General features: G+C 49.4%; 2 protein-coding genes across 10 annotated transcripts in view; one reads left to right on the top strand and one right to left on the bottom strand.

Moving 5' to 3' along the window:
- Positions 1-6,966, bottom strand: part of PC (pyruvate carboxylase) — a 258,381-nt gene extending 251,415 nt beyond the window's left edge. Inside the window, exons 1-2 of one of the 8 annotated variants that reach the window (XM_083417275.1) lie at positions 5,521-5,540; positions 773-864 (exon numbers count right to left, since the gene is read on the bottom strand). The gene's annotated coding sequence lies outside the window, so the exon portion shown is untranslated. Of the gene's footprint in view, positions 1-772; positions 865-1,194; positions 1,312-2,325; positions 2,393-5,507; positions 5,650-5,804; positions 5,941-6,802 lie in introns of those variants that run through there. The other 7 variants (XM_083417268.1, XM_083417277.1, XM_083417267.1 and 4 more) reach the window with 7 other exon arrangements.
- Positions 6,967-7,965: 999 nt separating this feature from the next.
- Positions 7,966-12,650, top strand: LOC310666505 (uncharacterized protein). Of its 2 annotated transcripts, XR_014505935.1 has the most exons (3): positions 7,966-8,543; positions 11,501-12,084; positions 12,140-12,650. XR_014505935.1 is itself a non-coding variant. In XM_083417431.1 (2 exons), exons 1-2 carry the CDS (start codon positions 8,184-8,186, stop codon positions 11,621-11,623), a joined length of 483 nt encoding a protein of 160 aa, XP_083273557.1. In that variant the 5' UTR covers positions 7,966-8,183; the 3' UTR covers positions 11,624-12,650. The 2 variants fall into 2 exon arrangements, 1 of the variants encoding a protein (XP_083273557.1); XM_083417431.1 differs by having other exon boundaries at positions 11,501-12,650.
- Positions 12,651-13,825: the final 1,175 nt, after the last annotated feature.

Below are 13,825 nucleotides of genomic sequence, written 5' to 3' on the forward strand. Positions count from 1 at the left end.
CCAATGCTGGTTCCCCGCAGAGCTGGCCGCCCCCTCCGCAACACTTTCCCCAAAGCATGCTTTTGCCGCATGAAAAGAAAATCCAGTTTAGCAAGCATCACGTGCTCCCTTTCAGAGCAGCCTGGCCCCAATAGGAAGGGCTCCGGTCCCTGGCAAACAGTCAGACAGCAGGACCCAGGAGACAGCTCCTTCCCCCTCTCTGGAAAAATTACACAAATGTCAATTGAAAGCGAGTTTTTCAAAGAAGGAGTTTGTGAGTGTGTGTTTGCACAATCATTCTCCTGTAATAATCAAGCATGGAGCTAAGCTGGGGGAGAGGGGGGTGGAATCCAAGCTCTCTTGCATCTGCGGAGGCAGAAAAACACATACAAGCCCAGCAGGGCCACTGACTAAAGTTTTCCAAACAAGACTGGTTGCTGAGTGTCAAGGGGTAGAATGGGAAAACCCCTACTAATATTTATTTCTAAAAAACCATTGGCATCCAAGGCACAAGCAGAAGACGGGGGAAGGGGTGACATCAACATCATCATAATTTTATTATTTGTATGCCGCCCAGCTGACTGGGTTGCCCCAGCCACTCTGGGCAGCTCCCAACAAAATATTGAAAACACAAAAAACATCAACCCTTAAAAACTTCCCTGAACAGGTCTGCTCTGCCTTCAGAGGTCTTCTAAAAGTCAAATAGTTGTTTATCTGTTTGACAGCTGACGGGAGGGCGTTTCACAGGGTGGGCGCCACCACCGAGAAGGCCCACTGCTATACAATAACTTACAATCGTAGAGGAGGAAGGAAGAGAAGTGGTCCCACAGGCACACAACCAGGCAACTCAAGAATGCAGGCGAAAAGCCAAAGTTTGCAGAAAATCTGGTTTTTAAGAGGGAGGAGAGAGAAAAGTGTCATCACATGAGTGTCCTGGCAGACAGCACTAGACCTAGAATCCTTACTTAAGAACGACCCTGCTGGATGAGACCAAAGGTTCATGCAGCTGAGCTTTCTCTCTCAAAACAAACACCAGCCGGTTGCCCCAGGCAACTCACGACTGCAGCACAAATCCAGCGGCTGCCCACTAGTCCGAAGTGGGCACTGAGTGACTTCTGGATAAATGCATCCATCCCACAAGGCTACAGCATACGCCCCCCGCCAAAACAAGTAATCTGCATCCTAGTTTAACCTACTCCAAGGGATATTCTCTACCTGCTTCCAGGTTTTCAGAGCAAAACATCTCCCGTGCCAGATGCAGCCACGTGACGTCTCTCCTCGGTTGGCTCTTGGGCAAAGGCCCTTCATTTTTCCCCACGTTCACTCATGCAAACAACAAGATTAGCAGCCAAGAATACACAGAAAATGAACTACTGTGGGCAGGGACAGAGGGGAAAGAGCTGAGATTAAGTCAGTGACTGACTTATGTCACGGCCAGCAGGCAAAAACTTTTTCTGTTGCCTTTCAGTCAGACACTATGAAAGCACTGGCAGGTAAAATATGATCTCTTCGTCGGTTGCTGCAAGTTATTGGGACACTTTTGTTACACCTGGAGAAAAACATTTGGCGGTTGGAGTGTTGCCATCAAAGAAGGGAAGAGGAATGTGGAAGAACTAGTGGGGTTCCTGGGGGTGAATCGCCTTAAAGAAGCACAGCGCCAGCATCACACAGAATTGAAGAGTTGGAAGGGACTGCGAGGGTCATCTAGTCCAACCTCCTGCAATGCAGGAATCTTTTGCCCCATGTGAGACTCGAACCCACAACCCGGAGATTAAGAGTCTCATGCTCTACCGACTGAGCTGCCCCAGCTTGTATTACTGCATTTCTGGGACTTACTGAAGAAGGGAAGAAGAGTCCTACTGGAGCAAGCCAATGTCCCATCTAGTTCTTACAAGACCCTGGCTACGTCATGCAAAGGCTTAGGTATGATTAAGCTAGAATGATTATTAATAATCACATCTGCATCTGAATATTATACGAAGAGCTTGCTGGATCAGGCCAGTGTTCTCACTGTGGCCAACCAGGTACCTCAATGGGAAATGCAAAAGCAAGACCCAGGCACAAAAGAAACTCTCCCTTCCTGTGACTTCCAGCAACTGGTATTCAGGAGCATTGCTGCCTCTGACTGCTGAGGCAGAGCAGTGCCATCGTGGCTAGTAGCCATTGATAGCCTTCTCCTCCATGAATTTGCCCATTCCTCTTTTAAAGGCATCCAACTTGGCAGCTATCCCTGCCTCCTGCGGAAGCGAGTTGCATGGTACACACTATGCTGACAAGCGGCCACCCCTCCAAGACCCAGGATGGTGGTGGCTTCCTGTGGCTTCAGACCAAACCCTGTCTCATTACCTCCGCTGGTTTCACCTCCTTCATCAGACACTTCCTGTGTGCTTCCAGGTCTACCTGGACCACTGCAAGCAGGAACAGAGTAAGTTGCCTTATACTGAGTTAGACCATCAGTCCATCTGGCTCAATACTGCCTACACTGACGGGCAGCGGCTCTCCAGGATTTCAGGGACGTAACTCCCCCAGCCCTACCTGGAGACACCAGGGATTGGACCTGGGACCTTGTGCGTGCAAAGCAGATACACCTTCCACTGAGCCACAGCATTCTCCAGAGGAAAAAAGGTAAAAACAGAGGTTCTCATTCAGAACCCACATCATAGATCACACGTCCCTATGTCTTTGATTTCCTGGAGGCACCGTTTTCTCACAAGCTTTGGCTTGCAAGCCAGGATGGGAAGGAACATCTCTCCAAAAGAAGTATTGCCGTCAGGCTCCTTTTCGTGCACAGACTTGAGAAAAGCCTGGCTGTGCCAGCAGTTGGCTGGGAAATGTTAGTTCCGCTACACTTGGACAACATGTTCCTGCTGGAAAGGGGGCTGGGAGGATGTCCCCCGCTAGGACCCTTCCACCCAGGGCTAAAGGGGAGGGGGGTGTCTGGACAAATCTTCGGCCAAAAATGCAGGCAAATCAGTAAGAATAACCTCACCCTGAGACCACCCAGTTCTTACGAAAGAGGGAAAGCAGGGAGCACCGGAATCTGATCAGAAGCATGTGGCAGCCATGTTGAACTTGATAGTGGCATTGCTTTTTATCATTGTTTCATCTCACTTGTCCATTTGCCCCTCAAGGTAGTGCACAACAAAATTATAAAAATTAAAAGACCAGAAACTTTGGCCTCTGTCTCTCCAAGCTCTTCCTTTCCTGCTGTTTGCAGGAAAAACCTGGGCTAGGTTTTTCCTCCTCCCTCCCAATCCCTTTTCCTTTTGCGCCATGTCTAGCAGGGCACTTCTAGGCATTCTGTTTACTGAGCATTCATACTGATCAATCTGCAGGGAGATTAGATTACACTGGGTATCATTCTGATTAATTTGTGAGGAAGTTAGATAGTTCTGCATCAAAGCAAGCATTACTCACACACTTTGCAATGATTTCCACCCCCACCCCACCCCCGCTTCATCACTTATTGCAAGATGTCTGATCTTTTGTGGAAACAAAGCTCAATCCACTACAACTGCAGAACCTGAGTGTGCCAGTGTGTAATTGAAACCCACCTAAAAATAGTGACAATGGAAGCCCTCTTAGATAGCTTCAGGGCAGAGTCTGTCTTCTCATTGTCAGCCACTCTGGGAGCCTTATTTGGCTGTTGAGTAAGATAAAAATGCCAAAAAGAACAATAATAATGGGGAAAAAACCTTCAAGGATTGTTGTTTTAAGTGCACAAATTTAAAACAACAAAAATGTTCAGCCCTCAGGTATGCACACAGGCTCATCTTCAACAGGCCTGCCTGCACGAACTGCAAATCACAGGTGCACACATGCTCCTTCTATCCACATTTCATGGGCTGGCCAATCACTTAACATCCTCACTGCTTTTGCAGGCCAAATGGGACCAAGCCCCTCCTTGTCCGCCAACATATGACAGTCCTCTCCCCACTTGGGAATCCCTGCAAATGGAATTCAGATGCACACTGTCTCCAACACTGGAAGCAAAACATAGCCATCATGGCTAGTAGCAAGTAGCTGCCCTAACCTTCATGAATTTGTCTAAAGAACTATTTAAAAAATTTGGTTGCTGGTTACTCAATTGCTCTGGAAACAAAACCAACTCAACAATAAGGTAAACTGGGAGTTTCTGTGTGCAAAGAATTTGCTCTCCCACTGAGCGAAGGACCCTCAAAATGTGCAGGTGGGCAGAAAAGATAGAGAGAAAGAAAATCAGCATTAGGGTTAGAGAAAAGCTTCTATCTAAAAAAAACAGGAGAGCCTCTGCCAGTCAGTGGGGAGTAGACCAGCCTTTCTCAACCTTAGGTTCCCAGATGTTGGACTACAACTCTCACCATCCCTCACCACTAGTCCTGATAGCTAGAGATGATGGGAGTTGTAGTCCAACAACTTCTGAGGACCTAAGGTTGAGAAAGGCTGGTCTACTGAGATCAATGGTAAGATGATAGAGTTTTATTGTAGTATATATTACATGACTACATATTTGCTGGGACAAATGTTAGGTTATGTTGATGTTTGTGTTTTCTACAATTTTGAAAAAGGTCCTTCCTATGTCTCCATTTAGGAATCTAAAATAAATTACATAAAACTTTATTAGTGGATGGCTACACCCTACTCCACCGCCCTGCTCTCAGGCTATGCCCCCCATCCCTTTCTTAGTGTTTTTGTCTGCCTTAAAAGTGAACTTGATGATGGTGATGGTGTCTCTTACTTGCCTGAAGTGAAGATGGAGAGGTAAGCATCTGTAAAACCTGAGGAGAGCTCCACACCTACTGCTCCACTCACTTTTGCCCTGGCTCCAGTCACCACTGGCATGAGGGTGCCAGAAGGCTGAGCCTCACAGAATGCAACCCTGGGACAGAATAAAGGTTTCCCACTTTCTGAGCCAGATGGACCAATGGTTGGAGCCAGGATTTCCTTTGCCTTTGAATACCAGTGGCTGGAGAACAGAAATGGAGGAGAGGTTGTTGTCCATGTGCACTGCTCAGAGGGGCTTTTCACAGGGGCGTGGGGTGGAGATCATGGGGCTGGCCGCAGTTCTAGATAGGCCTCTGGTCTCATCCTGCCGCAGCCAAGCTCTCCTGATGTCCTTATAACAGGTCAGTGGGAAACTGAAGCAAGTTATGTCTTCGTTTTGTGGGAGAAATAAATTAATCACTCAATTGGGAAGGAAGAACAGGAAGGGAAGAAGGCTGGTGGGGGAGGGTACACGTCGGGTGGGAAGGAAAGGGGGCATCAAGCCTGGGGACTGAGAGGCAGGTTCCCGCGCGGGGGAATTAAACGCCCAACTTGGGTCAAAAAGGACCCTCCAAGGGAAGAAACGAAAGGAAGGAGGAGGAAGCAAACTGAGCAAAACAAGGAGAAAGACCCTATGAAGGAATGCTGCGGTGGGGGAGGGAAGGGCCCAATGCAGTGGAAGGGAGAGCGCCAGTGACATCACAGGAGTCGGCCGTAACGTCAGGGAGACGCGGCTGTCACGTGCCTCCCAGCCAGCCTCCGCCGTTGCCTTCATCGCCGCCTACCGTCCGTACTCACCGCCACCCGCTCTGTTCGCCGCCGTCGCGCTGCCTTCCCCGCTCGCTGCTTCTCGCCTCCCTGCCAGGCGCCGCCTGGCTCCGCTTCCTCACCGGGCCAGCCGCAACCCCGCCCATCTCGCTTGCGATTGGCCGCTTAGGTCGCTCTCTGCCCTCCCATTGGCTGCCGCCGGAGACGCCTCTGTGGCCCTACCCGCGACGGCCCCGCCTTTTGACCCCCGCCTCCCTCCTGTCACTCACGCGCAGTTTCAAGCCTGGCGCCTTCGCGCCGCGTGCCACGCCTACCCGGCCTCTGCGCGCCTCCTCATTGGCTGTCGTCCCGTCCGCCTCCTCGCGTTGCTCCTACTGGCTCGACGCCACGCCAGTCTCCTCCGCAAAGCGTCCCTCCGAGCGTACTGCCTGCCCCGTTGATCCCAGACTTTCCATTGGTTGCGTCTCCGCCCTCTCGCCGCCACCTGGAGGCTCCTTCTCCTCCTATTGCTGGAATGCAAGCGCAGATTGACGAAAGAGGATGAGCTTGAGCTGTGGTCGCTGATTGGCTGCCAGAGCTGAGGGAGGCGGAGCATAGTCCTCTAAGGGGGTTATAGCGAAGAGTGGATGCACGTGACACTAGACGTGGCAGGTGCTGCACGTGGAATGCTCCAGGTTTTATTTATTTCATAAAATGTGATATACGTACTGCGGCTTGTTAAAAAAAAGTATTTTACAAAATTTTCAGCAAAAACATTTAAAATACTGATTTAAAACCTAAAAAAATTAAAATTAAAATTAGCAATAAACTGACATCTCAACATTCTATAATAGCTGTTAATAACCCTAATCATTGTTATTCATTTGCAATGTTGCTATTACATTTTTTTAAAAATTAAGAATTAGAGGAAGCTAAGCAAAAAGCTGAAACTGGGGCGGGGGGGGGGGTCTGGGCTTTTTTTAGTTCTGGAAGCACCAATTGTTTTGTTTTGGATTTGATATCCTGCCTTTCACTCCCCTTCAGGAGTCTCAAAGCGGCTAACATTCTCCTTTCCCTTCCTCCCCGACAACAAACACCCTGTGAGGTGAGTGGGGCTGAGAGACTTCAAAGAAGTGTGACTGGCCCAAGGTCACCCAGCAGCTGCATGTGGAGGAGAGGAGAGGCAAACCCGGTTCCCCAGATTAGGAGACTACCGCTCTTAACCACTACACCACACTGGAATTATTCCCTGCAACTCTTGCTAGGGCCAAGTAGGGCAAAAGCCTCCTTCATTTAATTTAATATGTGGGTGGGGTGTGATAGGTTTGTATACCTGGAAGAGAGGAGAAGATCTGACACGTTACTTCAAGGGAGCTGGAAAATAGGAAACTGATGTAGAGCACAGTCAGGCACTGTTGCAGTGGCAGAAGGCTAGAAAGCTTTGTGATTAACCTTTCCCCCCCTCTCTCTTGACACCAGAATTCTAGGACTGAGCTGGTCACAATGACCACACACACTTCCTGCATCGCCTCTCTCATTAGCTCCTTGTGACTTTGACTCAAGTCAAGCGGAAATGTTTCCTTCCTCTGTCCCTCCCTCCTGGCTCAAAGTGTTGGTACCCCATCCAGCTGATCCGTTGTGGACAGGAAAAGAAGCAGAACTGGCTGCTGCGTCCACCTTGGGCCAGGCCTCAGCCATTCTTCCTGGTCTTACTGGTTAAGGAGAAGCCATTTGAGGGTACAAAGCCCTAGCTTCGTTGCTTCAGAGGCCATTCTTCTCCACAGGGTGTCTTTTGATCCTGTAGGTAACAGAGGGCCATTTTATTAAGATTATACTTGATTCACCACACTAAAGAGTTTGATATTTTACCAGGAGCACCCGGTCAGAGAGCTGCATTATTATTATTTTTTAAAAAATATTAAATGTAAAATAAAAAGTACAAACAACAAGGACAACTTAGGAACACAAGAGCTCTGCTGGATTAGGCCAAGGGCCCATCTAGTCTGACATCTTGTTCTCACAGCGGTAACAAGAGACCTGTGGAAAACCAGCAAGCAGGCAGCAAGCGCAAGAAAACTCGACTCTGCTCTGGTTTCCAGAGGCATTCCTGCCTTTGGGCGTGGAGTGAGAACATAGCCCATGTGGCTAGTAGTCATCAATGGCCTTTATCTCTTTTAAAGCCATCCATGGTGGCCATCCTTGCCTCCTGTGGCAGTGAGTTCCATAGTTTAACTATGTGCTACCCTTTCTTTTCTCTGCCCTGAATCTTCCAACATTCTTCTCCACTGGATGTCCACAGGTTCTAGTGATAGGAGGGAGGGAGAAAGATAAAATTGTGCTGATCCACTTTCTCCATACCAGACCTAATTTCATGAGCCAGCATGTCACCTCTTTGCTCTTTGCCCTGTGGTGTGTATCATCACAGGTCCATGCTGACCTTTGCACCCACAGAGATATCACTGAGGAGTGGGGAGTTTTGTTCTCATTTTCTTACTGCTGGGGGTGGGTGGGTCTGGAACTAGATAAGAGAGCTTGCACAGAAAGTCCAAAGCGATGGGTTCGGGTTAGCAGCAGCGAGCTCCTCCTCTCCCTCACCCGAGGCTGAATCACCCCGCAAAAGAGGAAGGAAAAAGAACGCGCTCAGCAGACCAGCTTGCGACAGAACATCAGCTGTACCAGATTGGCAGCGCCGGCTCCAGAAGTCACACCCAGGCATGACCAACAGTAAGAGGTTCCGGAGGGCCTGCTCCTTGCGGGGGTCCAAGTCCCCCAGCCTCCTGGATCCTGCCTCTGGGAGCTTATGGGACCACCTGGAGGAGGCAGATCCCACCAGGCGGTCTGGAGGCGCTGCCCTCGGGGGGCACGGCCTGGTCCCCAAGAACAAGGAAGAGGCCCAGCCGAAACCTGCCTGGAGCTGGGGGAGGAGAGCCACGAGTCTGAGGGTGCGGAAGGCCAGGGGAGAGGAGGCCGCGACGATGGGAGAAGCAGCCCACTCCCTTGGCCCTGGCGACGGGCAGATGCTCATCGGGGAGGCCCAGGGCAAAGCAGGCGGCAGGATGAAGAAATGTAAACAGGTGAGAAAATGTGAGGAGTCGGCCTGGCACCAAGAGGCAGCAGGGTCAGGTGGAAGCCCCATGGAAGGGGTCTTGTGCTTGGCCCTCAGAAACTTTGAGCCTGCACTGAGGAGGCGTCTGCTCCATTGGTTAGGGCAGAGGGCAAGGATTCAAAGGCCACATTCACACCCTACATTTAAAGCACCATGGTGCTGCTTTAAACCCTGGGAGCTATGGTTTGTTAAGGGTGCTAAGAGCATAGGAGCTAACTCCTAGGGGCCAAAGGATCTTCAGGGGGACATAAAATATTTGAGGGGGGTCGCTCCCTCCCCAGTTGATGGCCACTGCCATTCAAATGGTGTCATGTGACCAATTAAGTGGGGCGTGGCTTGCCCCTTTTATGAAGATCACCTGCTCTGAGACCCCACAGCTAATTCTCCTCTGGCCTCTTGCTGGCCCAAGTAGGACCAATTCAGCCAACTAGCACCATCAGCCAACTACATCTCCCAGGATATATATTTTTGGGCGGGGAGTGGTTGGAATCAATTACTGATTAAAGTGCTTTTAATGGATGGTGTGAATGTGGCCTCAATGCATTTAGCACTGCCAGCTAACAGTAAAACAACCATAGCAGCCGTTGTGCCTATGCCAGCAGCTTGATGTGCAGAAATCCATCAGGGGAAGCTTTCCGTGGCATGGGCTGAAAACTGTGTCGCACATTCCACCAGACTCTGTGCTGCTTTTGCATGCAAGGGCCCAGGGCCCAGTAGCTAACAGAGCTTTTTCCATCTTCCGGATTAGCCCACTAGGGGGCACTGCGCAAAAAGAAACCTGGGAACTCTTCTTGAGCTGCCTGCCTAGGAGAGTCAAGGTTGTATGCATACTATAGTTTTAAAGAACTTTCAAAACCCTACCTTCTCTCAAAGAATTCTGGGCCCTGTAGTTCTACCCCTCACAGAATTGCAGTTTCCAGCAACGCTTAAGAAACTACAGCTACCAGAATTCTTTGAGTGAAAGAATGTGTTTTGAACGTGGTTTAAAGGCATAGTGTGTAAACAGCCAGAAAAGCACAGATCCAAGAGGGGTTGCTCTCCTCCTGTGCTTCCTCTTTGTCCCTGGGAAAACCCACTCCATACCACTGAAACAGAGCAAATGGCAGTCCCCAGAAAAACCAATTGACATTTGTTCTGTTTCAGCGGTAAACAGTGGGTTTTCCCGCTGAAATGCGGCATGACAAGTGGAAGTCTGGGCGAATCCTAACGCAGTCTGGTGTTTGAAAGCTTCAGGCTTTTAACATCCCTTATTTCTGAAGGTTCTGGTGCATCAAGGCACAAGCCAAGAGCCTCACCTGGGCAGTGATTTTGCCAAACCACTCTGGGAACATTTTTCAGCTAAGGAACAGGGTAAATGTGGTTATGAATATGTATTTATTTATTTATTTAAGAACCATTTTCCAGAAAGATGTTTCTGTCTTCCTCTGGGAGCCACTGTCCACCCTGAACAAGCTAATTCCAGCAGAGCAAGATAGAGGAACGGAGCATGTCTATTCATCCATCTAGCTTGCTATTGCCCACTCTGGCTGGCAACAGCAGCTCTCCATGGTTTCAGGCAGGGGACATCCCTAGCACTACCTGGAGACACCATTATGGATTGAACTCAGGACCTTCATGCCAGGGAGATGCTGAGCTGCAGCCCCTCCTCTTCCAGAGAAAGGCCTCTTAACTGAGCTGAAGAACTTGGCTCTGAAAAGTGCTTCCCAGGAATTGGGAGTGTTGGGCTGGGCGATATCTGGTTATCAACATTGGAATATATGACCAGCTAAGCACCGCGAACAGATCATGAAACCGATATCATGATTTGGACTTCAAACCTGTTTCGGACAATACAACGCCCAGCCCTATGGGAGGGAGGGAGGGAGGGAGAGAGGTGGAAAGGGAAATCTCCATCAGACACAAGATTGACACATGAAGTCCACATATCTATCATCAGTAGCTCTTTTAGGGCCAGCAGAGTGCAGGAAAAAACACCCCACAGTGGTTAACAACACTACTTCCCACAGGCCAGAGGTTGTCTTTTCAGACACGTAACACACCCACACGCGCTGGAGCAATGTGGGGCTCTGTGTGGGGCTTCCCTTGCATTTGATCCAAAAGCTGCAGTTGGTGCAGAATGCTGCAGCACAATTGCTGACCAGAGTGAGACCCTGCCAGCATGTGACACCTGAGCTCAGAGACCTGCACTGGTTGCCAATGTTCTACCAGGTGCTGCTATTTGTATATAAAGCCCTTAAGAACTTGGGACCAGTTTCTCTCAGATTGCCATGCCCCATATGCACCCACTCGGCTGCTTCAACAGGTGGAACCGGCACTGTTGCAGGTGCTACATAATACTCGTCCCGCGTTTTTAAGGAATTTATCCTTTAGTGTAGCAGCACCCAGACGTTGGAACTCACTGCCTATTGACATCAGGCAGGCGCCTTCTCTGTATCCTGTTTGGCGCCTGATAGAAACATTTTAGCAGCGTGGCTGGGGAAACCCACCGGATGGGCAGGGTATAAATAATAAGTTGTTGTTGTTTTTTTGTTTTTGTGTAGTCTAGCCTGCCCAGATACATAGAATGCTGACATGTGGTTTTAGCTTTCCTTTGATTTTAACTATTTTCTTAATGTTTTATACAGCTTGTTTTTTATTGACGATTGCATTATTTTATTTTTTAATTATTTTGTGTCGTCATCCCCCTTGCAATAGAGAGGTATAGAAATCTTATGAAATGAATAAACTACGAGGTGACTGTAAAACAGGGCCTTTTTTCTTTTTGGCATAGCTTTTTCTTCTTGGCCAGACTTTGTAAGGAAGCAGCTGGGCCTCCCCACAAGCCGCCTCCTATCTGGCTGCCCAATGGAGGGCTAGATAACATATCCAGATTTGAAGACCTCCAGACCCTCTAACGCTCCTTCTTTGCTCCCTGCCCCTCCGCAGCAGGTAAATCGTGCTCTCCGGGAAAGCTGGGAGACCTTCCTGACCAACGTGTACAGCTTAACGTTGAGCCGCCCGACCAGCAGACCCACTGCGGATGAAGCCCAGGCGGTGGGGACACCGTGAAGGAAAAGACACACCTGGACTAAGCATGGACTCAGGGAAGGATGCTGAACTGACTCAGGCGACACCAGGGCTTCTCCCTCTTGGACCCTTTTGGCTGTAACCTCCGTGGGTTGCTGGCAATGTGGCAGGTGCCTTGGAAGGACTTCTTCGCCAGACCTGGGCATTATTCCTGGGCTTCTCTACTGGACTCCTTATTCTGCATTCATCTAGCTGTGATTCCTGCAGGGAGGTTGGACTAGAGGGCTTTAGCTGCTAGTGGAAAGATGTTATCCAGACAGGATGTCTCTGCTACTGGATAGCAGGTCTACCCATTAAGAAACAACGGAAGGGTGGACATGGTATCCGATTTTTTCAGAGGCCAGATCTACCCAACTCAGTAGACACGGTGCCCAGGCCTCACTGCCACCCACTCTCCAGATAAATCAGAAATACAGTGGTACCTCGGGTTACAGACGCTTCAGGTTACAGACTCCGCTAACCCAGAAATAGTACCTCGGGTTAAGAACTTTGCTTCAGGATGAGAACAGAAATTGTGCTCCAGCGGCGCAGTGGCAGGAGGAGGCCCCATTAGCTAAAGTGGTGCTTCAGGTTAAGAACAGTTTCAGGTTAAGAACGGACCTCCAGAACAAATTAAGTTCTTAACCCAAGGTACCACTGTAGTGAAAACCTGTTCTCTGATGTATATACATACCTTTCCACTCCCTCCCTTCTCCCCACCCTCCAGAGAATCCCACAATTGTCCTCCTCTCTAGTTTTCTGGCCACTTTTCCCCCTGACACTCCTTGGCACAGGAACATGCCTGGCAGCTGCCCATCAGACATCTCAAACCAGTTGCCTCCTCTCCTGGCTTGGATTCTCTACCTGCCATGTCTTGCATCGCGTTAGCTAATTCAGGTAGATAGCAAATACCTTTGCCTCCTGGGGGGTGAAGGGTTTACGGAAGGAGACACACAACGGGATATGAACACACCTTGTGGTGACCCAAAGTGTTGCTGAAAGCCAATAAACCCAGACCCCATCTCTGCTTGATCTCTTGTGAAACGTTCCTCCTTTTTAGGCCTCGGGTGTGTTCTTGCGGAAAGGTGGGATGTATAATTGTAATTGATAATAAGCTCAACCGCATCCCGAATTGACTACTGCAATGTATTGTATGAGGAGCTGCCCATGAAGACTATGTCTTTGAAACTTCCACCTCTTCAGAATTCAGCAGCCAGTGACTCTGGCATAAGGTGGGGAGTTGCAAGCTCCCTATAACTGGCACCAGCCAACCATCTGGTTGCAGCACTCTGAACCAACCAACAGTTTGCAAGACCTCCTCAGAGGTAGCCCCACATAGAGCATGTTGCAGGAATCTCAACAAGGTCCCTAAGTAAGGTCTGTATCACCATGGCCACATCTGACACCCCAGGAACATTCTAGGCATCTGGGTAAAGCTTGTCTAAACAAAAATGTGTTTAGCAGGCATAGAACAAAGTACAGTGGAGGCCCCTGCCTGATCTCAACAGGCAAGGAGTTCCAAAGGGTGAGTGCAGCCACACTAGAAGATCGAGTTCTTGGGTTCAGTTTGTCCCATCTCCAAATTGGCATGAATTTTCCTGGGTCGTTCATCTAAGTTAGGCATTTATTTACATAATTTGGCCTAATATGTGCAGTTTCCCAAGCCATTTTGACTAACAGGATGCACGTTATTTTCAGTCTTCCCCCATGCATTTTTCTGGGCATAGCCCCCTAAGATGCACTTTTGGCGGCAGTGTGTGGAGAATTGCACACAAAATTCAGAGGGCAGCTGCATTTTAGTTCTCGTATTGATTTTGGAACTGCAAAGGGTTCACATTGACGTGTGGTCGGTTTGCAACGAGATGCAAACCCAACTCATTCCCCAGTCCTTCAGTGCATGTCATGTCGGGTGGGGGTGGGGAACCGCCGGATACGGGACGCTCTGTTGCTTGGAGGAAAAAGGAAGACGCCAGTCACCTAAGTGTCCCCTGTAGACCTGCCTTTCACTGGAGTTGTGGTGTCATCTTTTCCAAAAGGGAGTAGCAAGTGGCTGACATGCCGAGAGACCACCCTGTGGAGGTTGGCCCTCTGTCTTGAGCATGAGAAGAATGTGGTGGCTACGTGGCGCTTAGCAGGATCTCAGTAAAAAGCAAAGAGCCCCCTGCCACCCGCCTCTCCATCCAGGCCTTTGTCCAAGCCAATCAT

This window comes from Podarcis tiliguerta, assembly GCF_965153285.1.
Source record: "Podarcis tiliguerta genome assembly, chromosome: 16".
NCBI lineage: Eukaryota > Metazoa > Chordata > Lepidosauria > Squamata > Lacertidae > Podarcis > Podarcis tiliguerta.

Excerpts from the sequence above, each read along its gene's own strand:
- LOC310666505 (XM_083417431.1), top strand. The coding sequence starts at position 8,184 with ATGACCAACAGTAAGAGGTTCCGGAGGGCCTGCTCCTTGCGGGGGTCC. Across the intron at positions 8,544-11,500 it reads GGATGAAGAAATGTAAACAG|CAGGTAAATCGTGCTCTCCG; the intron begins GTGAGAAAATGT and ends GCCCCTCCGCAG.